This window comes from Nerophis ophidion, linkage group LG06, assembly GCF_033978795.1.
Source record: "Nerophis ophidion isolate RoL-2023_Sa linkage group LG06, RoL_Noph_v1.0, whole genome shotgun sequence".
In the NCBI taxonomy this organism is placed as follows: domain Eukaryota; kingdom Metazoa; phylum Chordata; class Actinopteri; order Syngnathiformes; family Syngnathidae; genus Nerophis; species Nerophis ophidion.
The window spans coordinates 49789351-49815666 of record NC_084616.1 but is presented as its reverse complement, the minus strand read 5'-3'; the positions used below and the strand labels follow the sequence as shown (position 1 = coordinate 49815666).

At 38.1% G+C, this 26316-nt stretch overlaps 1 protein-coding gene across 3 annotated transcripts in view; it reads right to left on the bottom strand.

Annotated features, from left to right (window-relative positions):
- The window catches only part of kdm5c (lysine demethylase 5C), a 57579-nt gene that overhangs the window by 12943 nt on the left and 18320 nt on the right, over positions 1 to 26316 (bottom strand). For 2 of the 3 annotated variants that reach the window (XM_061904108.1, XM_061904110.1), the window contains exons 4-12: positions 22948 to 23070; positions 22674 to 22844; positions 18160 to 18294; positions 9933 to 9989; positions 3070 to 3193; positions 2664 to 2977; positions 1688 to 1846; positions 1461 to 1580; positions 1221 to 1379 (exon numbers count right to left, since the gene is read on the bottom strand). In XM_061904108.1, coding sequence (XP_061760092.1) covers positions 1221 to 1379; positions 1461 to 1580; positions 1688 to 1846; positions 2664 to 2977; positions 3070 to 3193; positions 9933 to 9989; positions 18160 to 18294; positions 22674 to 22844; positions 22948 to 23070 — 1362 coding nt within the window. The remainder of the gene's footprint in view (positions 1 to 1220; positions 1380 to 1460; positions 1581 to 1687; positions 1847 to 2663; positions 2978 to 3069; positions 3194 to 9932; positions 9990 to 18159; positions 18295 to 22673; positions 22845 to 22947; positions 23071 to 26316) is intronic. The other variant, XM_061904111.1, reaches the window with a different exon arrangement.

Sequence of the window (26316 nt, the reverse complement as noted above, 5' to 3'; positions counted from 1 at the left end):
GTTGTATACCCATACAGTTATTCTTTAAGCTTTCATGGAAAAGATAGCAAATAGACCGACCACATATTTTACCTCAAAAATAAAAGACATACCAGGTAGACATAACAATTAAATAGGTTGACTTCAAGTTGTGTTTGGGGATTATTTTTCTACAGCTTTGTGAGAACCAAAACTATAAATAATGAAGTAGTTAAATCTCTAGTTATTCTTTAACAGCATTTAATATAATTTCCTATGCTTAAAATGGTATTTGAAGAGTGTACTAACATTATGCCATTCATTCCCCCTTCCAATCCTGGCCCCACTGACACATGGCCAGTTTGCTTGTTCGATCTATTCTGCTGTTTTGTTGCAATTTCTCTTACTTTGTGAAATATTTACAGACTTAGTTGGAGTCATTCTGATTATTTTGTACAAGCGTGGCCACTGTCATTAATAACTAGTAAGTGGACAATCAGTGATTACATGATGTAGCCTACTGTGCTGGAAAACTACAATTTATCCTAATATTTAAAGTACTTTTCCCCGTTGTATTTATTACAAGTTTCCTGCTGTTAAGTACTTGCAGAGGAGAACATTAACTGCCACGCCTTTATATACATATAAATGTCGCAGGGGAATGAACGTGGTCTAGGTTTCACTTTTGAATCATTAAGTCTCTGTATTTTAGTTATAATATGAATTGTATATATTTATATGTATAGCTCGGTTGGTAGAGCGGCCGTGACAGCAACTTGAGGGTTGCAGGTTCGATCCCCGCTTCCGCCATCCTAGTCACTGTCGTTATGTCCTTGGGCAAGGCACTTTACCCACCTGCTCCTAGTGCCACCCACACTGGTTTAAATGTAACTTAAATATTGGGTTTCACCATGTAAAAGTGCTTTGAGTCACTAGAGAAAAGCGCTATATAAATATAATTCACTTCACAATTGTGCGGGTAATCATTAAATAATGTGCTGTGAACGATCGCAATACAGTTATTTTTTGATTCCACAATGCTGCATGTGTGCGTGCAAAATGAAAGGTGCAGGAGCACTATAGCACCTCTTCTAATCATGCTAAAGAAGGGACTTATGCCGTGTGTGCGCTCTCACTCAGCAAGTGTACTGTGATTAAAATTACTTGACTACAAGACGTTTAGTAACTTCCATTTGAATGTGTGCAATGTGTCCATTTTGGGTGCTCTGTAGAGAGCATGTCACAAACACAAATAGGCAAACCTCTTCTTCCGTGGTCAGTGTCCTCTTGCCGGTATTCATTGGGAAGCCGCTGCCAAACTCTTTGGAGTGGATGTCAGCTCCATACTCAACAGTCACGTCCTCTTCTATGCTGCTTACTAACCTCCAGAACTCCCTCTCCACAAGTTCAGTGGGAACCATCTACACAGAGAACGAGAAACAGATTTCTATCATGTCCATTCAGCAGAGCTGTGCAACACAGTGGATTGCAAGTGTGCTTACATGGACAGGCATGTTGAAGTAATCTGCTTTATATGAATCAGCCATCTCTCCAAAACTCTGTAAACTGTACTCTCGAGTTGCTTGCTCAAATCCAAATGCTTCTGAAGGCTTTTTACACTCCTGCAAATAAGGAAATCCGTCAGCAACGAGTGTGGTATGTTCAGGCAAACTTTATACGTAAGATATTTTATAGACAGAAAAGCATCACTTTTAAAGCAGTAGCTTACTTCTGCAACACACTTTGGGCATCGCCAATTGACTTTGGGAGGATCAGTGAGCGGGGGCAGGAGACAGTATGTGTGGTAGTTGTCATCACAACCATCGCAAAGCAAGAGTTTGTCATCATCATCTCCGCGACCACACATCCGACACACATACGACTCCACCTTTGAGAAATATTTCAGTGTTTAGAGGTAAATGGTGATTTTTCACCAAAAATTATTACCAAATGTATTAAAACTACAAAAATCACCCTGGGAGTACACACCTCTGCCAGGCCTTGTCTCCCAATATGAAACAATCTTATAAAAAAAATCACAATCCAGGTGGTGACCCGGATCAACCCTCGAATCTAATCATCTGTGCCGTATCACATTTCTGACATGTCTTAAAAGTTAAATCTGAATTCGCCCACGACTTTTAAAGCTACGTTGCTAAAAATGGACTCATCGAAGGATAAATGAAATTGCCATGTCGGTCCGTGCGTGTTTTTTTTTGTTTTGTTCCACTATCGCTTTCAAACAGGCTGCAAGAGGGTTCACTTTTGAAAGTAAAAGGGAGTGAACCGTCTTGTCAGTCATCCACTTTCTCAAACGTTAACGCAAGGTAACAGATATTCAGATCAATAAATCCAAGCCCTTATTCCTTAGTCCATTTTCAACATTTCCTGAAAGTTAAACAAAATCCTCCCACAACTTTTTGAGTTGTGTTGCACATTAACAGACAAGCCCTGGCAAATAAATATTCTTTCGGCAGAGGTAATTACATTTACAATACTGTAAGTACAGTTCAAAGATTGAATACCTCATAATTTGTCAAAAAGTTAGTGAAAATGTGGGTAAAAAGGTTTAAAAAAATTGTTTTTAAGTCAACTAAGGCCACAAATAGCTTTTGTTTGTTTGACTTCTGAGGTTCCCCTTTATACCAAAACTCCATTGCTTTTCAGTTTCTGACTTGTGTATAGGTAAATGTATGTTAACTTACAGACTGCATGTTATTGAGACTGTGTCGTAGCCTCATGGTCATTTTGGTGCACGGACCATCTGTGATATGTTGATCACTTTCTTTCTGTCTTTCTTCCGATTCCTCTTTCTTCACCTCAGTCATGACTTCTGTCTTGACTTCTGTTTTGACCTCTGTCCTGACCTCAGTCTTGACTGTGATGCTGCAGGGAGGCATAGGAGGAGCTGACAAGCTCTCAGTCACTTTTTCTTGTGTATCGAGAGGCTCTTTGACAGAAGTGACAGCAGGAGCAGATACTATATTGTCCCTGATGGTAACAGTTCGAGGCAGTTCATCTAATGGAACAGATTTGAGGTTTTAGGTCATGACAGAACATATATATCAAAAGTCAAGGCTTGTATTTGGTACCAGACCTTACACCTCTTACCCTTCTTCCTATTGCCTCTGTAACGTGCCACAAGTCCAAGTCCCATCATCTTGGGCCCCGCACCATAGATTTGCAGCTTCTTCAGCTCTGGGTTCTTCTCTATGTCTTCCTCAGTAGGTACAGGCTGTGTATTAAAGCACATGATATTCATTAAATAAGAATACACTGTGCCACTGCTCTCAAAAGCACACAAGCAAGGTGTCAAATGTAGAAAAAACCATCAGGATAAAAAGTTTGGAACCAATGCACGACGAGAAGGGGTTATTCTACCTAGGTTAGAACAGAAGGAAAGCTCCAAGATTATGGCCCACCACCTAACTAAACATTTATTAGAATTAAAAACCACACAACTAGAATAAAACACTAAAGAATAACAGACACTTACAATGAAACCGCAACTTGTGGTCTTGTAGAATGCCACTAATGTTTGTTATAAGGCCAACCAAGACAACATTTAATGAAATCTGCTACATATATGTATACAGCAGACTTAAATGCAATGAGGCATAATACAACAAAATGAGCAAGCTTATATTACATACTTTGATGCAGGTTCAATTCTCTGTCATAACCAAATAGAGAAATCAAATTGAAAAAGCCATTCCAAAACAAATCACAAAAGAAAGGCTCTAAGTGATGCGCAATTAGCAGTCTTCCCCCCTTCTCAGATATACCAATAGTAAATTCAATGCGCAGTGTGTGTACACACACACACGCACATACAAATATATATGCATACATGCATATATACATACACACACGTGTGTATGTATGTATGTGTATACATACATACACGTATATACATACATAGACACGTATATATATACATACATACATAGACACGTATATATACACACACGTATATGTATACATATATATATATATACACGAACGTATATGTATACATATATACACACACACGTATAGACATACACGTATATATATATACATACACGTACATATACATACATACACACATACACGTATCTATACATACATACAAGTATATATATATATATATATACATACATACATACATATATATATATATATATATATATATATATATATATATACACACACACATACATCCACATACATACATACACGTATATATACACATACACGTAGATGTATACATATATACACACACACATACACATATATATATATATACACACGTAGATGTATACATATATACACACACGTAGATGTATACATATATACACACACATATATACATACACGTACATATACATACATACACGTGTATATATACATACACATACATACACGTATATATACATACACAAACATACACGTATGTATATATATATATATATATATACATACATACATACACGTATATACAAACATACACGTATATATACACACATACACGTATATATACACACAAGTATATATATACACGTATATATACACACACACATACATATAGACATACACGTATATACACACACATACACGTATATATACACACATTTTATATATATATATATATATATATATATATATATATACATACACACACACACACACACACATACACACGTATGCACAGTGTATATATATATATGTATATACACAATGTAGCCTGGCCCAATAAAAGCTATATAAATCTATTTAGACTTGAGTGACGCTTTAGTATAACTAAACGTTAGGAAGGTGCTGGAATGATTCATATGTAGCCTAAAGTGAATCCTTTATTATTCAGTACTATATCTGATCCAGTTTTGATCTGATGAGTTACATTTCTGTGTTGTTATTGGTGTAGTCTGCAACTACAATGTCCATTTATTTAATTTAGCTGTTTTTTAAATGTGGTGGCATATTTGTCAGAAATTATTAATTAAATCAACTGGGTATGTATTAAGTTACATGTAAATGATGCTACTATGTACGTTCATATTATGGCTTCTCTCATTTCAGAAAGAAACAAGCCAGCATTAGAGACTTGGTACAAAGGAAGGTGTGCACACCACGGCAAGCGGCTGCACTGACTGATGCTATCCTGAATATGTTGCTAATTCACATGAGGCGACTATCAATGGTGGAGGATGAAGGTTTAAGACAAATGATTCACGTCCTCAACCCCCGGTTACACTTCCCTCGAGGAACCATTTTACCAAACTGATGGAGAGGAAGTACGAGTGGAAATTCCATGCAGTGTAGACTGACATAAAAGCCACCCAGAGAAAAATTCCTCTCACTACTGATGTGTGGACAAGTGTAGCCTACCTTGGCAATACATGCCACTACATTGGAGACAAATGTGCCTTCTAACCATGTCACTAGAGGAAAGACATTCAGCATCCAACATTGCAGAATGGTTGGAATAGGTAATAGCAAGATTTGAAATTCCCCTAAGCAAAATTATTGCTATTGTACAGGATAATGGAGCACTTTATAAAAAAAATTAAAATTGTAACACTTGCCTTGTTTTATTTGGCAGGTCGAAAGGACATGATGCCAGTATGTTGTTTTTTTAAATAAAGTATTGGAAAAGATAGAAATGGAGTTTGTCTCTTTTAACCGATTATTAATCGAAGTAATAGATTAATCAATTATCAAATTAATCGTTAATTGCAGCCATAATACATATTATATATATATATATATACATATATACACACACATACATATACATATACACATATAGATACATATACATATATATATACACAGATACATATACATATATATATACACAGATACATTATATATATATATATATATATGTATATATACATACATACAGTACATATACACAGTATGTATGTGTGTGTATTTATACATACATATATAACTACAAACCTTGTTTCCATATGAGTCGGGAAATTGTGTTAGATGTAAATATAAACGGAATACAATGATTTGCAAATAATTTTCAATCCATATTCAGTTGAATATGCTACAAAGACAACATATTTGATGTTCAAACTGATGAACTTTTTTTGTGTGCAAATTATCATTAACTTTAGAATTTGATGCCAGCAACACGGGACAAAGAAGTTCGGAAAGGGGGCAATAAATACTGATAAAGTTTAGGAATGCTCATCCAACACTTATTTGGAACATCCCACAGGTGTGCAGGCTAATTGGGAACAGGTGGGTGCCATGATTGGGTATAAAAGCAGCTTCCATGAAATGCTAAGTAATTCACAAACAAGGACGGGGCGTGGGTCACCAATTTGTAAGCAAATTGTCGAACAGTTTTAGAACAACATTTCTCAACGAGCTATTGCAAGGAATTTCGGGATTTTACCATCTACGGTCCGTAAAATCATCAAAATGTTCGGAGGATCTGGAGAAATCACTGCACGTAAGCGATCATATTACGGACCTTTGATCCCTCAGGCGGTACTGCATCAAAAACCGACAACAGTGTGTAAAGGATATCAGCATATGGGCTCAGGAACACTTCATAAAACCACTGTCAGTAACTACAGTTGGTCACTACATCTGTAAGTAAGTGCAAGTTAAAACTGCTATGCAAAGCAAAACCCATTTATCAACAACACCAAGGAATGCCGCTGGCTTTGCTGGGCCCGAGTTCATCTAAGATGGACTGATGCAAAGTGGAAAAGTGCTCTGTGATCTGACGAGTCAACATTTCAAATTATATTTGGAAACTGTGGACATGGTGTCCTCCGGAACAAAGAGGAAAATAACCATCCGGATTGTTATAGGCGGGAAGTTCAAAAGCCAGCATCTGTGATGGTATGGGGGTGTATTAGTGCCCAAGGCATGGGTAACTTACACATCTGTGAAGGCACCATTAATGCTGAAAGGTTCCTACAGGTTTTGGAGCAACATTTGTTGTCATCCAAGCAACGTTAACATGGACGCCCCTGCTTATTTCAGCAAGACAATGCCAAGCCACAAGTTACAACAGCGTGGTTTTTCGTAAAAAAAAAAAAGAGTGCGGGTACTTTCCTGGCCCGCCTGCAGTCCAGACCTGTCTCCCATTGAAAATGTGTGGCGCATTATGAAGGTTAAAATACGACAGCGGAGACCCCGGACTGTTGAACGACTGAAGCTCTACATAAAAGAAGAATGGAAAAGAATTCCACTTTCAAAGCTTCAACAATTAGTTTCCTCAGTTCCCAAACGTTTATTGAGTGTTGTTGAAAAAAAAGGTGATGTTACAGTGGTGAACATGCGCTTTCCCAACTACTTTGGCACATGTTGCAGCCATGAAATTCCAAGTTATTATTTGCAAAAAAAATATAAAGTTTATGAGTTTGAACATTGAATATCTTGTCTTTGCAGTGCATTCAATTGAATATGGGTTGAAAAGGATTTGCAAATCATTGTATTCCGTTTGTATTTATATCTAACACAATTTCCCAACTCATATGGAAACGGGGTTTGTACGCACACACACATACAAATTCTGAACAGATAAGCTGTGTTAAACCCAACATTTTTATAAAACGGCCAGCATTAAACCACAAAAAACTACTTCGGCTAACTTAAACCATTATTCAATAAAATCAAAGTCTATTAAATGAAACCATCTTGCTTCTTTCCTTCACTTGGAATGCATGCAGATACATAGTTTGGTACTGCAGTCAGACATAAATAGCAATACAACTCAACAGGTTTCAGAGTAGCACTGCCCAGTGATGGGGCAAGTCAAGCCAGGCAAATCCAGCCAAGCAAAATCACACAGACAAGACCATGTGAACACGAGAACCACAGCGAACTGGGCATAAATTGAAACTTTTGTGCGATTATAGGAACCATAGTTTATTGAAAATGGAGGACGGGCATGGATGCAAAGAGATGCACATTTCATGTCTTCATGAAACCCAATTGAGAAGTAATTCAATGATTATATTATAATTAACTCTTGGGATACATTTCTGAAGATGAAAATACATTTGGCACTGTTTGGAAACTAGGTAGGTTGGTTTGTCTTAGAAGAAGTTTCACCGCTCATTGGAGTAGGATTTATTAGTTCATGCTCATAAACTTGGATTGGTCAGGTCTAGTCTTATATTGGTCAGATCTAGTCTTATATTGGTCAGATCTAGTCCAGCGGCTGATACCAAAACCCTAATTGTACTCCATAAACCAAGAGGACGTGTCTGAGCAAGGATGGTTTTGCCCTACTGTAGTCAGAAATACAACTGTTTTGAAGCAAATCTTACTGTCAAAGTCAACGACAGTCAAAGTGTAATTTCCCCTCATTAGCATTGAGCTTCTTAGCTATACCTGATACAGTAGTAGCAAACCTTTACATGGGAAGACATGGAAAAGAAAGCTCAGGGCTCTTTTAAGGGAACAGCACCCAGTCATTGGTACAGACATGTGGATGACACATGGGTGAAAATCAGAAACAAAGAAGTGCAAACCTTTACAGAGCACATTAACTCAGTGGACAAAAACATCAAGTTCACACATGAGGATGTCAAAAGACAGTAAGTTCCCTTTTTTGGACTCTAATGTCCACATTGGAGAAAACAGGCACCTATATGTCGGGGCTTACCGAAAACCCACACATACCAATCAATACCTACTTTTTGACTCACACCACCCACTGGAACACAAACTGGGCGTTATCAGAAACCTACAACACAGAACTGATACTGTTCCTACCAGCCTACAGGCCAAAGAGAAAGAGCATAGACACTTAAGAGAAGCCCCCAAAACCTGTGGTTACCCAAGCTGGTCATTTGTGAACAGTGCATCCAGTTCCAGAAATAACAAAAACAGAGTGGATAAGGAGGAAAAAGGTGACAGATGCAAACACATTGTCATTCCATATGTATTCGGTCTATCTGAGAAACATTAAACCACCCCAGTACACTTCAAACCAGGCAACACTCTGAGACAAATGAGTGCATCCTAAAGACCAGACACCCCACACCCACAAAAAAAACTGGTGTATACTACCCAGTGTAATGATGAGTGCACTGATTGACATATTGGCTAAAAAAAACAACCACTAAGCTGACGCACGACACAGCATAAACGGGCGAGCTCTTCAAGCCAAGACTCAGCTGTCTACCTGCACCTCAGGGAGAAACAGCACTCCTTTGAAAACAAAAATGTAAAGATTCTGGTCAGGGTGGACGGCTAGTGGGAAAGAGGAATGAGGAAAGCAATCTATGTCAAGGTTGAAAAAACATCCTTGAACAGAGGAAGAGGTCTACGACACCACCTATCTTCAGTGTCCTTTCAACCATACCTGAAAGACTGCAATTTAGCAACCGACAAATAACATGAGTTAGAAACATTCTGTTCACATTCGGTGACCAAAATGCCATTTGTTCACAACTGAATAAAATGCTATCGTGGGGGATTACAACTATTTCGGACTGACAGTAGTCAATTCACAGCAATTGTTCTGCCACACAATACCTCAATGCTAATGAGGAGAAATTACACTTTAACGACTGTCGTTGGCGTTGACAGTACAATTGCTCGTTTGTATCAAAAAGTTGTTTTTCTCTCTACAATAGGGCGAAACCATTCTTGCCCAGGTACACCCTCCTGGTTTTTGGAGTACAAAGGTTTGGGGTTTTAGACTAAATCTGACCAATCTAAGTCGAAGACTAGTTCTGACCAATTTAAGTCAATGAGCATGAATTGATGAAGCCTAGTTGGATGATTATGCAGAGATGACATTGTGACTATGCTTTCATATCAGAAACAGCCATGTAAAGTATTGTATCCAAAGTCAACAGTAGAATCCGCTATTATTGCATGTTAATGAACATGTGTAAGTGGTTAGTTTCAATACAAACATTTTTTAAGAGTGTCACAAAGAGTGCAGCGAGGAGGAGAAAGAGCATATGGACTGAGGGTGAGCTAATATGCTCAATAGGAAGTACCGCTGAGATGAGTTCAGAGCCAGTGGTGAGAGAATGTTGATTCGGATCCTCTGGACCCTGCAGGGGAAGACAACAACAGCAACAATAAACTAAGCCAACAGGGAAGAACATTTAGGGAGAAGAGGAAAAAGACAAACTTGGCCAAGTAGTTATGGAAAAATTGGATTAATCTATCATCCTCATTTTCTAAAAGACAAGTCAGTTATTGATTTAATAGTTAAATATCTTTAAAGGCCCACTGAAATGAGATTTTATTATTTAAACGGGGACAGCAGGTCCATTCTATGTGTCATACATGATCATTTCGCGATATTGACATATTTTTGCTGAAAGGATTTAGTAGAGAACATCCATGATAAAGTTTGCAACTTTTGGTCGCTAAGTGAAAAGCCCTGCCTCTACCAGAAGTCGCAGACGATGACGTCACCCGTTGATGGCTCCTCACATCCTCACATTGTTTTTATTGGGAGCCTCCAACAAAAAGAGCTATTCTTACAGAGAAAAGGACAATATCCCCATTAATTTGAGCGAGGATGAAAGATTTGTGTTCAAGTATATTGATAGCGACGGGCGAGAAAAAATAAAATAAAAAAGGCGATTGCATTGGGACGGATTCAGATGTTTTTAGACACATTTACTAGGATAATTCCGGGAAATCCCTTTCTATTGTGTTGCTAGTGTTTTAGTGAGTTTAACAGTACCTGATAGTCGGAGGTGTGTGTCCACGGGTGTCTTGACGCCAGTGTCTCAGGGAAGTCGACGGCAGCTTTATGGACGGCGCAAGCTCAGCTGATCTCCGGTAAGAAGCGATTTTTTACCACAATTTTCTCACCAAAACCTGCTGGATGACATTTGGTCGGGATCCATGTACGCTTGACCGCTGTGATCCATAGTAAAGCTTCACCTCCGGGATTTTTAAACAAGGAATCACCGTGTTTGTGTGGCTAAAGGCTAAAGCTTCCCAACTCCATCTTTCTACTTTGAGTTCCCCAATATTAATTGAACAAATTGCAAAAGGTTCAGCAACACAGATCTCCAAAATACAGTGTAATTATGCGGTTAAAGCAGACGACTTTTAGCTGTGTGTGTGCAGCGCTCATATTTCCTAACAGTCCGTGACGTCACGCGTACACGTCATCATAACGCGACGTTTTCAAGAAAAAACTCCCGGGAAATTTATAATTGCAATTTAGTAAACTAAAAAGGCCATATAGGCATGTGTTGCAATGTTAATATTTCATCATTGATATATAAACTATCAGACTGCGTGGTGGGTAGTAGTGGGTTTCAGTAGGCTTTTAAATGTCATTTCAAATGACACAATGTTTAAAATTAGTTAAACCTACAATACATACGGAAAGGCTCATTATAAAAATCTGATTAGAGGTGTTTCCATACACAATAATCACAGTTAAATTATGTACTTGGGTTTCAAGGTCACCGTTCAGTTGTTTTTTGTTGTAGTAAGTGTATAAAATGTAAAACATAAAACTCTTTAGCTGTGTTAACAGCTTTAAAACTTAAAAAAGGATAAATGTAAACAGCTGGCGGGTAATTCTCCAATAAACGCAATTTTCCAAAACCACAAAAAAACAGGCTGCGTTTTGGACAATGGTGGCTGATATTTTAAGTAAAAGTAAAAGTTTTAAAGGACTGAAATATTTTATTTTTAAGACACCAAGAATTACTTATTTCATTATTAATTGCAGCTAACCTTATTCCCCATTGCTACTGAAAAATACTGGTTGACAATTATCCTATTTACTTGTCTTTGTCCATTTACGTATTTCACACGGATGACAGAGTGGCTCTCGGCTGCGGCTTCTGCATGGAATTATCGTTAGCCTTACTCCAGCTAGACAATGGCTGGGATACTGGTACCAATTCCAGGTACCTGGTAAGTGATACCATTAGTCAATTTGAGGTACTTCTGTGTGTGTTAATGTGGGAATAAATGTTAATTGTTTAAGTTTTTTTTCTTTTTTTATTTAACATTTTAAACTGGGCTGCTAATAACTTTGCTGTCCAGTTGCTAGATCTTGTTTTCCTACACTTCTGAGTCTCATTTGCAAGTGATATATAGGGCAAACCTTGCATGCAGTTGCAATTCCAAGATATCAGGTGATAACAGTGTAAAGGCTTCTTAGCACTACATGGTACACAGAGAGCAGATATGGAGAGCATTGAGAGGGTGAGGATGATGCTGCACCTGAAGATAAGTTTATTTTTTTTTAGTGTATACACTAAGATAGCACAACAAGAAATGTATTAATTTCAGTTTGACCTGGGTGTGTTGCCATAGCAAGTAAGTATGTATATCATTTAGATTTTATCAATACAATATCTAACATCAATATAACAAAATCTTTATCGATATCGGTATTTATCGGTACACTTATTGGTACTATATGTAATTGGTGTAAATAAAGATGCGGAAAAAATGCTTTTATTATTGCAGTTATTTTATTAGCACAAGAGGTTGTACACAGCCACAACATGGTGTAACATATCACAGCAGGGAAGTCTTTTACAAACCCCAAAACCAGTGAAGTTGTCATGTTTTGTAAATCGTAAATAAAAACAAAATACAATGATTTGCATATTCTTTTTAACTTATATTCAATTGAATATACTGCAAAGACAAGATACTTAACACTGAAATTGGTAAACTTTGTTATTTTTTGCAAATATTAGCTCAATTAGAATTTGATGCCTGCAGCATGTTTAAAAAAGCTCGCACAAGTGGCAACAAGACTTATTTGGAAAATCCTACAGATAAACAGGGTAAATGGGAACAGGTGTGTGCCATGATTGGGTAAAAAATCAGCTTCCATGAAATGCTCAGTCATTTACAAACAAGAATGGGGTGAGTGTCTCCACTTCGTGAACAAATGTGTGAGCAAATTGTCAGTTTAAGAACAACATTTCTCAACTAGCTATTGCAAGGAATTTAGGGATTTCACCAAATACGGTCCATTGTGTATTTTTAAAATTTCAGAGAATCTGGAGAAAGGCCAAAAAACCAACATTGAATGCTTGTGACCTTTGATCCCTCAGGCGGTTCTGCATCCAAAACCAGTGTGTAAAGGAGAAAGGCCAAAAAACCTACATTGAATGCCTGTGACCTTTGATCCCTCAGGCGGTTCTGCATCCAAAACCGAAATCAGTGTGTAAAGGATATCCCCATGGGCTCAGGAACACTTCAGAAAACCACTGTCAGTAACTACAATTTGTCGCTACATCTGTAAGTGCAAGTTAAAACTCTATGCAAAACGAAAGCCATTTACCAACAACACCCAGAAATGCCACCAACTTCGCTGGGCTCGAGATCATCTTAGATGGACTGATGCAAAGTGGAAAAGTGTTCTACGGTCTGATGAGTCCACATTTCAAAATGCTTTTAGAAGGTTTGGACGTTGTGTCCTCCAAACCAAAGAGGAAAAGAACCATATGCGCAAAGTTCAAAAGCCAACATCTGTGATGGTATGGGGGTGTATAAGTGCCCATGGCATGAGTAACTTACCCATATGTGAGGGTACCATTAATGTTGAAAGGTACATACAGGTTTTGAAGGAACATATATTGCCATCCAAGCAACGTCTATTTCATGGAAGCCCTTGCTTAAACAGCAAGACAATGCCAAGCCACATTCTGCACGTGTTACAACAGCGTGGCTTTGTTGTGAAAGAGTGCGGGTAGTAGATTGGCCTGCCTGTAGTCTAGACCTGTCTCCCATTGAAAATGTGTGGCGCATTATTAAGCGTCAAATACGACAACGGAGACCCCGGACTGTTGAACAACTTAAGCTGTATATCAAGCAAGAATGAAAAATAATTCCCCCTGAAAGACTTCAAAAATTCGTCTCCTCAGTTACCATACGTTTACTGAGTGTTTTCAAAAGGAAAGGCAATGTAACAGTGGTAAACATGCCCCGTGCCAACGTTTTTGCAATGTGTTGCTGCCATTACATACTAAGGTAATGATCATTTGCAAAAATTGTTTACGTTTCTCAGTTCGAACTTTAAATATCTTGTCTTTGCAGTGAATTCAATTCAATGCAAGTTGAAATGATTTGAAGATCATTGTATTCTGTTTTTATTTACAATTTATACAACGTGCCAACTTCACTAGTTTTGGGTTTTGTATCAACACCTGCTTTTAAGTCTTAAAAAAAGTCACCGGTTTGCCAATGCAGTTGTTATATAATTATCTTTTTAAGATCACACAGATCAACCACTGTTTCTATTCATTACAATTACACTCAGCCGAAAATATTTTTTTTTTGCATTTATGTATAGAGAACAGACCTAAATTATACATCATATCAAATATATTAGATAAATAAATACAATCAATTAGATTGTTATATGGCTGTGCATTTTGTAACAATAGAAATAGTTTTGCGTTCATGTTGCACACGGGCATATTTGAGTGACAGACTGGAGATTGATAGCTATCGACCCATGTTATGTGTCTGTGTTGTGTGAACAATTTAAAAAAAAAAGTGAACAATTAAAAAATAAAAGACTACGCGATCATGAGTAGTGCTTAATCATCGAGTTGTTTAATCAAGAGATAGATTACTAACACATTTTAGCAAGTTTAATGCCAAATGCGCCGAATCGCAATAGACATTACATATCAGGATTTTAAACGGAATGTGCAGTGTCTAGTTTATAAAAAAATGTTTATATGTCATACAGTTGAGAGAAGTTTATGATACCGGCGTGTGCCTGCGTGTCTTAAAAAGTGGTGTCTGTTGCCAGGCGACGTGTGACGTCAGCGTGGTTTTCAGCTGAACTGCAGTTTGCAGTCTGTGAAGGCTGTTTTGTTGATCTTTTCAAGGAATTGTGTTACCTCTGGTTAATGAAGAGGAGACGTCACCGCCCGAGATACGGTGCAGGCACATCGGCTGTGCGCAAAGGCGGCAGGTCAGCGTCGACAATGCGCAGTAGCGACTCTAGCCACACGCCCTTCCCGCGCGCAATACCCTTCCTTAGTTACACTGCCTGTTGACCCACACCGGCCACAACAAAGGTATATTAAAAGATATATCGGTATAGTGGTATTATCTTAAATCAATATCTCTTTCTAAAATATACCGGTATCAACAGTAACACCAGTATACCGCCCAGCCTGAGAATTAGCGGTTATTGGAGCTGCACTTCTGAGTCTGACATATTTCACTGGTGTCTTACCCTATTGAATTTTTTTTTGGTATTGCAAGCTACCTGTAATTTCAATGGTTTGAAAACATGAAAAAATACTTAATCTTAAAAATAAGTTTGTCTTACAGTCACATGTATCCTTTAGGCAGGTCAATATGGCATGTTAGAATGACTACTAGTTGTACAGTTTACTAATGTAAGCAAAGGCAACTATTCATACTTGGTGACCATCAGCAAATCAACATATGTACTGTAGATGGATAGTCATGAAAGAAAAAAAGAAGTGCAACTCAAGGAATAAAACAAATAGCAATTATAGCTAATAAAGGATAGCATTACTGGATAGGATAGGAAAGAAGCAAGCTGGGACGCACTGTTGGTGCACAATCACATTCCAGACACACTATCTAACAAACATGAGAATTGGCTTTGAAAATAAAGAGTGATGAACAACATAAACATTGGTAGTTGATGGAAGATTACCATCTAACAGATACAACACAGATCTTCAGACTGGTGAAAAAAATACAAGTAAAACATGAACAAGCTTTTCTTTGAGTGTGAGGGCATGGTCACATACGTTTGAGGATTCAAACATGACACTGGTATTTGCAGTCCACATATAGTCAGGTCCATATATATTGGGACATCAACACAATTTTCTATTTTTGGCTTTGTACACCACTACAATACATTTGGAATAAAAACAACAAAGCTCTAACTGCAGATTTTTAGCTTCAATTTGAGGGTATGCACCGGTGCCTCCAAATCAGGTGAAGATTGGAATTTTGTTTATGTCCCAATATTTTTGTATCTAACTATATCTCAACCTAGCGAAACAAGGAAGAGAGATTGTGGACTGACAATACTTGCCCATAACCATTTAATAGTTTTCTGTAAGAAGGAACATTTAATAAAATGGCATTAAACATGAGTTGGTCGCTCACATTGGTTTAGAAATCATTCGGTCAAGTATGGAGCCGCAATAACTTTTATTTGTATGTTTAATTATTACAATGGTACCTTAACTTACAAGTTTATGGCGTCCCACTTGTGTGATGCGGACTGGTCTTGCCGCAGGGATGACTCGCCGGGTAGGCTGCTAACTGTTAGGACTTGTTTTTATATGGTTTGTTTTTCTGATTCGGCAGTCTGTTTGGTGCTAGCGGGGTGTAAAATATAGTCAGGAATACTCATGGATGCAGAGGATTCTGGGTATTTGTTGTGTTGCGTTTATGTTGTGTTATTGTGAAGATGTTCTCCCGAAATGTGTTTGTCATTCTTGTTTGGTCTGGGTTCACAGTGTGGTGCATATTAGTAAGAGTGTTAAAGCTGTTCATATTACAACCTTCAGTGTAACCTGTATCACCAAGTATGCCTTGCAGTCGTGTACGTGTATCTGCGGAAGCCACATGCAACATGTTGCTGTATTGGCAAGCAGTTTGTACATGTTGTAGAAGGCGTCTAAGGCAATGGATTCATAGCACGCCCTTATTAATATCTGGGTGACCACCACCAGATATTCGATAGAATGGTTGCGGCTCCCATTGTCTTCTGTATTTTGTGAAACGGGTCAAAATGGCTCTTTGAGGGGTAAAGGTTGCCGACCCCTGTGCTAGAGAATGAGGAGTGCTTGAAACATCTCCGGCCGGTGCCACACCAACAAAATGCCAAAGCAACTATTTCCAGATCAACACCGTATGGAAAAAAAAAAGTCAACAACAGAAGGAACAGAAGTCAACAACATCTGCAGGAACCTATTATGCAGCTCATTTTTATTTGACAGTTATTTAAATATCTTGTGTGACATCATGCACAAAAGTGCACTTTATTTGTTTTTAACTATTGTAGTGGTGTTCTATACAAAAAGTACACTTTAATTCAGTGTTGTTTTGATATGTCATCTTGGTGACAATCATTCACAAAAGTGCACTTAAAGCTTCTTTGAAAATTTCTCTGACAATCTTGCACTTTCTGTTTTGTAAATGACAATGTCAGTGCCACTGCTTAATAACTGTTTAATAAATACAGTTTTGGTAAATTGACTTAGTTGTGATTTCCCCCTCTGCATGAAAGTTTAAAATGAGCATATATAAATGCAGTATAAAAAATAATGTTTTAATGTTGACACATAGAATCATTATACTGGTGTGATTATATGCATCAAGTGTTAATTCAAGGCTAAAGCAAAATATCGAGATATATATCGTGTATGTCCTAAACATATCGAGATTGTAATAAAAAGCCATATTGCCCAGCCCTTCTTTGTATTAGAAATGGCAACAGCAGAAGATGTATGTGCCCAGTTTGCTGCCCCACATCAAGAGGATAAAGAAAAGTAAGGAACTTATTGACTACAAAGGCGGACTCACGTACAGCTTGTTGGCTAAAATGTCACTATATATGGAGATATCTGCAGCGACACCAATGGGTAAAACATCACAAATTGGCCACATTCAAAACGGCATGTTTGGAGGGAGAATGAAGAAAGGCACGATCATATCTGTCTCTGCCATGCCTTCATGATTTGATTTTCTGGACTCATGCAAATCTCAAATAAACAAAAAAAGGTACCAATCGGTAAAAAAAGTTGAATTTGCTTAAAAGGTCCCCTTTAAAGCATAAGAAAACTCAGACAGAAAGATTGTATCTCAAATTAATTGAATGTTGAGGTATCACAGTTCTTCAATTATGTGTAAACAAAACTGGCAAGTTCATGACCAACCAATATTCAAAGTGAGCTTTAGTCGGGGGGAATTATTTTAACATGCCTGTTAAGATAATTAGTAAGGAACCTCAATGTGTTTTGAGTCCTGTAGCTGTCCTTGTTTAGAAACACCTGAAAGACTGCTTGTGAAAATAGTGTAAAGCAAATGTCACTTTTAGCAAAGGGTCAGTTTATAAAAATACTTTGATAGATAATAACAAATATGTATAAGCATAAGGAAAGAACTTAACTGTAAAAAGTAATTCAAGTAACATGTCTAAATGATTGAGTACAGAACTAAAACAATAGGTTTCAAATTTAAATCAGAACAAATAAAAATGCTTTCACTCACATCTGGCTGACAGCGGTTTGCTCGACGCCCGTAACTGCTCATTTTGGATGGCTGGACTGATTGACGCAGTGGGATGGAGTGGGGCTTGTACTCCTTATCCACATCTTCACCATCATAGTGCTTTTGTTTGCAGTGCTTGGAATTCCAATAAAGAGAAAAGTTTAATGTAAACATAATTGTAGGAACCATCTGTTAAAAAAAACTTGAGGAATCCAAATAAAATCAGTTTAGCTAGCTCTATATATCACACGCACACGCACACGCTCCTTGCAATTTTGAAAGTTCTCTCACATAGAAATTAGGGAGAGGTCTGAAATGCTCATCATAGATGTAATTCCACTGTTAGACACATAATCTAAAAAGAAAATTTTGGAATTGACATTGTAAGATTTTTTTAATGACTTATTTGTATGTTACTGGTGTTCATAATTATTTGCACACATGAGAACATCAGTGATAATATTTAGTGCAGAAGCCTTTGTTTGCAGTTACAGAGGTCAAACGTTTCCTATAGTTCTTCACCAGGTTTGCACACACGGCAACAGGGATTTTAGCTCACTCCTTCACACAAATCTTCTCTAGATCTGTCAGGTTTTGGGCTGTTGCCGAGCAACACAAAGTTTCAGCTCCCTCCAAATATTTTCTATTGGATTTAGGTCTGAAGGCTGGATATGCTACTCCTTGCTATGCTTCGTATGGTGCCACTCCTTGGTTATCCTGGCTGTGTGCTTTGGGTAATTGTCATGTAGGAAGACCGAACCACGACCCATCTTCAATGCTCTGACTGAGGGAACGATGTTTTTGGCCAAAATCTCACAATACATCCTCTCTTTAATACAGTGCAGTGTTCCTGTCCCCTTTGCTGAAAAGCACCCCCTAAGCATGATGTTTCCACCCCCATGCTTCACTGTAGGGATCGTGTTCTTGGGATGATACTCATCCTTTTTCCACCAAACCCGACGAGTGGAGTTTATACCAAAACGTATTTTGGTCTCATCTGACCACATGACTTTCTGCCATGACTCTTCTGGATCATCCAGAAGACCATTGGAAAACTTTAGACGGGCCTGGACATGGGCTGACTTAAGCAGGGGAACCTGCATGATTTTAAACCACCATGCCTTAGTATTCTACTGATAGTAGCCTTGGAAACCGTGGTCCCAGCTCTCTTCAGGTCATTCACCAGCTCCTGTTGTGTAGTTCTGGGCTGATTCCTCACTTTTCTTATCATGAGTGATGCCCCACAAGGAGAAATCTTACATGTAGCCCCAGTCCGAGGCAGATAGTCATGTTTAGTCTCTTCCATTTTGTAACAATTGCTGCAACAAATTATCTATTCTCACCAAGCTGCTTCCCAATTGTTCCATTGCCTTTTCCAGCTTTGTGGAGCTCTACAATTTGGTCTCTGATCACTTTTGACAGTTCTTTGGTCTTGCCCATGGTAGCAGTTGGACCTTGACTGACCAGGTGACTTTAATGAGCTCAAAGAGTGGTGGGTGGGTGATTAGCATACTTGCCAACCTTGAAACCTACGAATTCGGGAGATGGGGGGCGGGGGGTGTATGTATATATACATACACACACACACACACACACACATACATGTATATATACATACACATATGTGTGTGTGTATATATATATATATATATATATATATATATATATACATATATATATAGATATATAAACACACATACATACATATATCATATATATACACACACACACACAGTGGGGCAAAAAAGTATTTAGTCAGCCACCGATTGTGCAAGTTCTCCCACTTAAAATGATGACAGAGGTCTGTAATTTTAATCATAGGTACACTTCAACTGTGAGAGACAGAATGTGGAAAAAAAATCCAGGAATTCACATTGTAGGAATTTTAAAGAATTTATTTGTAAATTATGGTGGAAAATAAGTATTTGGTCACTTCAAACAAGGAAGATCTCTGGCTCTCACAGACATGTAACTTCTTCTTTAAGAAGCTCTTCTGTCCTCCACTCGTTACCTGTATTAATGGAACCTGTTTGAACTTATCTGTATAAAAGACACCTGTCCACAGCCTCAAACAGTCAGACTCCAAACTCCACTATGGCCAAGACCAAAGAGCTGTAGAAGGACACCAGGAAAAGAGTTGTAGACCTGCACCAGGCTGGGAAGAGTGAATCTACAATAGGCAAGCAGCTTGGTGTGAAAAAATCAACTGTGGGAGAAATTATCAGAAAATGGAAGACATACAAAACCACTGATAATCTCCCTCAATCTAGGGCTCCACGCAAGATATCATCCCGTGGGGTCAAAATGATCATGAAAACGGTGAGCAAAAATCCCAGAACGACAGGGGGGACCTGGTGAATGACCCGCAGAGAGCTGGGACCAAAGTAACAAAGGTTACCATCAGTAACACATTACGCTGACAGGGAATCAATTCTTGCAGTGCCAGACGTGTCCCCCTGCTTAAGCCAGTGCATGTCCAGGCCCATCTGAAGTTTGCCGGAAAGCACATGGATGATACAGCAGAAGATTGGGAGAATGTCATGTGGTCAGATAAAACCAAAATAGAACTTTTGGTATAAACTCAGCTTGTCGTGTTTGGAGGAAGAAGAATACTGAGTTGCATCCCAAGAACACCATACCTACTGTGAAGCATAGGGGTGGAAACATCATGCTTTGGGGCTGTTTTTCTGCTAAGGGGACAGGACGACTAATCAGTGTTAAGGAAAGAATGAATGGGGCCATGTATCGTGAGATTTTGAGCCAAAACCTCCTTCCATCAGTGAGCGCTTTGAAAATGAAACGTGGCTGGGTCTTCCAGCGGGACAATGATCCCAAACACACCGCCTGGGCAATGAAGCAGTGGCTCCGTAAGAAGCATTTGAAAGTTCTGGAGTGGCCTAGCCAGTCTCCAGACCTCAAACCCATAGAAAATCTGTGGAGGGAGTTGAAAGTCCATGTTGCTCTGCGACAGCTCCAAAACGTCACTGCTCTCGAGAAGATCTGCATAGAGGAATGGGCCAAAATACCAGCTACTGTGTGTGCAAACCTGGTAAAGATCTATAGTAATCGTTTTGACCTCTGTTATTGCCAACAAAGGTTATATATTACAAAGTATTGAGTTGAATATTTGTTATTGACCAAATACTTATTTTCCACCATAATTTACAAATAAACTCTTAGAATTCCTACCATGTAAATTCCTGGATTTTTTTTTTTTTCACATTCTCTCTCTCACAGTTGAAGTCTACCTATGATGAAAATTACAGACCTCTGTCATCATTTTAAGTGGGAAAACTTGCACAATCGGTGGCTGACTAAATACTTTTTTGCCCCACTATATATATATATATATATATATATATATATATATATATATATATACATGCATACACACATACTAAGGGTGTAACGGTACACAAACATTTCGGTTCAGTACATACCTCGGTTTAGAGGTCACGGTTCGGTACAATAAGAAAACAAAATATAGTTTTTTTGGTTATTTATTTACCAAATTTGCAAAATCTTCCACCAAAAATATTTTTCTTAGTGGAACATTTGATGTGAAGTAATTGGAACATTGGATAGGTCAATAATTCAAAACATTGATTTGGTTTACTTTTTATGTTTTGAGCAATGACAGTTTGAAAGAAGAAAAAAAAAGCTCTGTTTTATTAGTCAACATTGCAACTTTTTCTAAATTACATTTAACCTTCAAGCTTTTTTACTTCACTTTTTTTATGTTTTTGTTTATTTTAATAGTTATTATAAAATGTGCCGTGGGCTTTTAAAACATTAGCTGTGGGCCGCAAATGGCCTCCGGGGCACACTCTTGACACCCCTGCTAGATAATAAAACATTTAATCTGAAAAATCTATGGATAAAAAGCAGAGCCTGGAGACACATGCGAGTTTATCATAACTCTCTGGCTCTCTGCCCCTCCCTCACAAATGCTGCGGCTGCACGCACAGTTTGTTTTGTTTTTAATTCTTTCTTAACCCTGAACGTACATTGTTAATACACGCAACCATAACTCAAAATGCCGGACATTTGAGGCATTTAAGAAACTCTGCCCTGACAGCCCCGCAAAAGAGGATTTGTCAGGTGAAAAGAGGACGTATGGTCAGTCTATCCTAGCCTGGTCGCTGCTAGCATGCTAGCAAAAGAGTACATGTCCGGTGCTAGCAGCGATCGGGCTAGTATAGACTGATCATACGTCCTCTTTTCACCTGACAAATCCTCTTTTGCGGGGCTGTCAGGGCAGTTTCTTAAATGCCTCAAATGCCCGGCATTTTGAGTATTGTTTACGCTACTTAATATGTCCGTGTGGAAACTCGTCCGGTACACCTTCGCAACGAACTGAAATGGTTCAATACAAAGACACGTAACATTACACCCCTAATACACGCACATATATATATATATATATATATATATATATATATATATATATATATATATATATATATATATATATATATATAATAAAATATATCAAATATAATATTAAGTGTTACCGGCAAGCGGGCTCCAAACTGGAACATTTCAAAGGGGTGGACAATCCTCTCGTAGTGTGAGCGCAGCAGAGAACCAATGTTCTTGCCTGGCGGGTAGCCCAGCCTCTGAGCCACACGAGCCCAACGTCGCTCTTTACAAACCATCTCAAAACCACCTTCATCTGATACAACCTGGAAAGCCGAAATATTTGAGCAAATCAAAGGGTTAAAAAACAAAACAATACAGGCTCTGAAATAAGAACCACTTAAAATAGTTTCATTAGGAGTCAGTCACCTTTGCCAAACCAAAAAGATCAAGAATGCGCCTTTCAATGTGTGGGATTTTCAAGGAGGAACTCTGAACCTCCCAAAACCTGGCAATGCGGTCCAAATAATTGAGCTTCACTCTCGTCTCGGCCTAAAATAAGAAGTATGAAGAAGACAAACATCATTTTTAATCACTTTCAGGGGCTGTTTGCAACCTCCACCCACTCGCTGTCCAATGCATTTTATGCATTATATCCTGATATCTAAAGGCTTTCGGTATGTAATGACCAACCTATGCCCGTGCGTAGCAAGTGCAAGCGCATTAGCTTTGTGTTGTAAACTTGTAATAATTTGAATAGCTGAATAGCTAACGTTATCGAATATATTGTAAGTTTCTTCTTTGCAACTACTTGTGTGTGTGTGCACCTACTCTCTGCATGTACTAAACACATGACATGTCTGAAAGTGGGTGACAGTCATAAACACTAGAGCTGTAACGGTATCAAAATCGCACGGTATGACATTACACGGTATTAAGGCCATGGTATGACATTATTTCGGTATATAACCACAAAAATAAAGTCTGGTGGAAGCCATAGAGTGTGTAAAATGAAGTAGTAGGAATGTTAAGGATAAACACACTTACTGTAAATAAACACACACACAATGTTAAAATGTAATTTTTTTTTTTTTACTAACAAACAACTATTACGAAGTGAAAATAATTGTGGAGGAACACCTACTTTTTGAAGTACCAGTAGAGTGGAAACATGTTGCCTTTATATTGAAGCTATTATATATATTTGATGTATGACACCAAAGGACTTCCAAAGTTTGCGAGTCAATATATATGATCAAAATAGTACCAAACTCATGGAGATTCTTGAGCTATTTTTAAAGATAATGCGTAAGCCAGTTACCTCATCGCGTGACGTGGACATCGGAACTACAGATCCCTTTTTCAACAACAATGCAAATTGCAACAAATACAATTACTTGAAGAAAAATTATGACGTTCCCTCTAAGGTACGAACCTGTGCTATTGCAAACTGCTCACGCGTCCTCTGCGCGCGGCAAATCTAGGCTGCGCACAAAATCAAATAAAAAGATAAGCGCATAACAGTGTGCACGTCTGCCGTCGCTCACATGTGCACCACTGAATGCTCAATAAGTTTTGGCGTTTGCTCACACATGAAAAATTCGAGGGAAAATTGCTTATAATCCATAAACTTAAATTGTTGATCCTGAATAAAAGGGGTTTGAGCTGCAAGTTTTAGAAGCTCTGCTAAACAGATCCAGTTCTAGTGAAACACTAAACATCATGTAGCACTATGCTAAACAAAAAATCCAAACTAAAAACATAATAAAATAGCTTGCTGAACAATGTCGGCTCTTACTTCAATGACTGATAGGATGTCCATATTTTACCGTTTATATGAAGAATTAATCCTCTATACACAGGAAGAGTTAACAAGGAATAGTCTCCCTGCAGACACTCTTTGGTTTTGTGTGTGTATGTCTCCATCTATATCTGTATCCATCTGTATGAATTGAATGTCACAGATGAAAAACTTCTTGATTTGTGTTTAAATCTTCCTACATCAAGAGGAGAGGCACGATTTATAATTTAAAATAACTGACTAGCCGACACGCGATGATGTGGGAGAAGCAGGACATCGCGGTCAGCTCACAGTAAAGCAACAGAAGACTACTGAGCTGTGTGTTATCAATCTGCCGCGTTTGCGTTTGCAACAATATTGCTAATATATGGTTAATATTTAGGTCACAAAATGTATGTAGAGTATTGTTGGCGGGTTTTGGATGGTTATTTAGAGGGTTTTGAGGGGGGCATAGAGAGCCCTCATTGCCTACATTGTTAGTGAACTGCTTATGTATTTGACTTATGACTTAGTATGCATTAAAAAAAAGAAAAACCTGTGATTATATCTTATACAGGGATTGTGAATAATGGACAGCACATCTCTCTTTAATTTTTGCGTATATACAGTATGACTGATCTAATTCCATGGCCAAAGTGTGACGTCAATCTACGGAAATTACCGAACACGTTCGGAGCTGAAAACTCCTAATGGCTGACCGAATTTGTGGCATTTTGTGATGTTGAGACAGTATTTTCCCATACTTTGCGGATTGTAAATACAGTTTGATATGGTTTAATGGACACAATAAAACACAATTAAGCATATAAAGTCAGCTTGTTTTTCCACCCTACTGGTCTTTTAAGAAAATATTTAAAATGATTAAAGTAATAACTGACAGTTGATGTCTTTAAAGTACCAGTAAAGTGGAAAAACATGTTGATTTTATATGCTTAATTGTGTTTCATGGTATCCATTAAACCAAATTAGGGCTGCAACTAACGATTTATTTGTTAATCGATTAATCTGTCGATTATTACTTTGATTAATCGATTAATAATCAGATAAAAGAGACAAACTACATTTCTATCATTTCCAATACTTTATTGAAAAAAACAGCATGCTGGCATCATGTCCTTTCGACTTGCCAAATAAAACAAGGCAAGTGTTACAAAAATGTTATTTGTTTATAAAGTGCACCATTGTCATGCACAATAGCAATAATTTTGCATCGGGGAATTTCAAACCTGGCTATTACCTATTCCAACCATTCTGCAATGTTGGATGCTGAATGTCTTTCCTCTAGTGGCATGGTCGTAAGGCAGATTGACTTCATGTTCCATTCGACTCCAATGTAGTGGCATGTACTGCCAAGGTGGCTACACTTGTCCACACATTAGTAGTGACAGCAATTTTACTCTGGGTGACTTTTATGTCAGTGGAATGTCCGCTCGTACTTCCTCTCCATCAGTTTGGTAAAATGGTTCCTCGAGGGACGAGTGTAACCAGGGTTGAGGACGTGAATCATTTGTCTAAAACCTTCATCCTCCACCATTGATAGTAGCCTCATGTCAGTTACCAACATATTCAGGATAGCATCAGTCAGTGCAGCCGCTTGCCGTGGTGTGCACACCTTCCTTTGTACCAAGTCACTAATGCCGGCTTGTCTCTTTCTGAAATGAGATAAACCATATTATGAACGTACATAGTAGCATTATTTACAGTGGGACAAAAAAGTATTTAGTCAGCCACCGATTGTGCAAGTTCTCCCACTTAAAATGATGACAGAGGTCTGTAATTTTCATCATAGGTACACTTCAACTGTGAGACAGATTGTGAAAAAAAAAATCCAGGAATTCACATTGTAGGAATTTTAAATAATTTATTTGTAAATTATGGTGGAAAATAAGATTTTTGGTCAACCATTCAAAGCTCTCACTGATGGAAGGAGGTTTTGGCTCAAAATCTCACGATACATGGCCCCATTCATTCTCACGGATAAACCGTCCTCTCCCCTT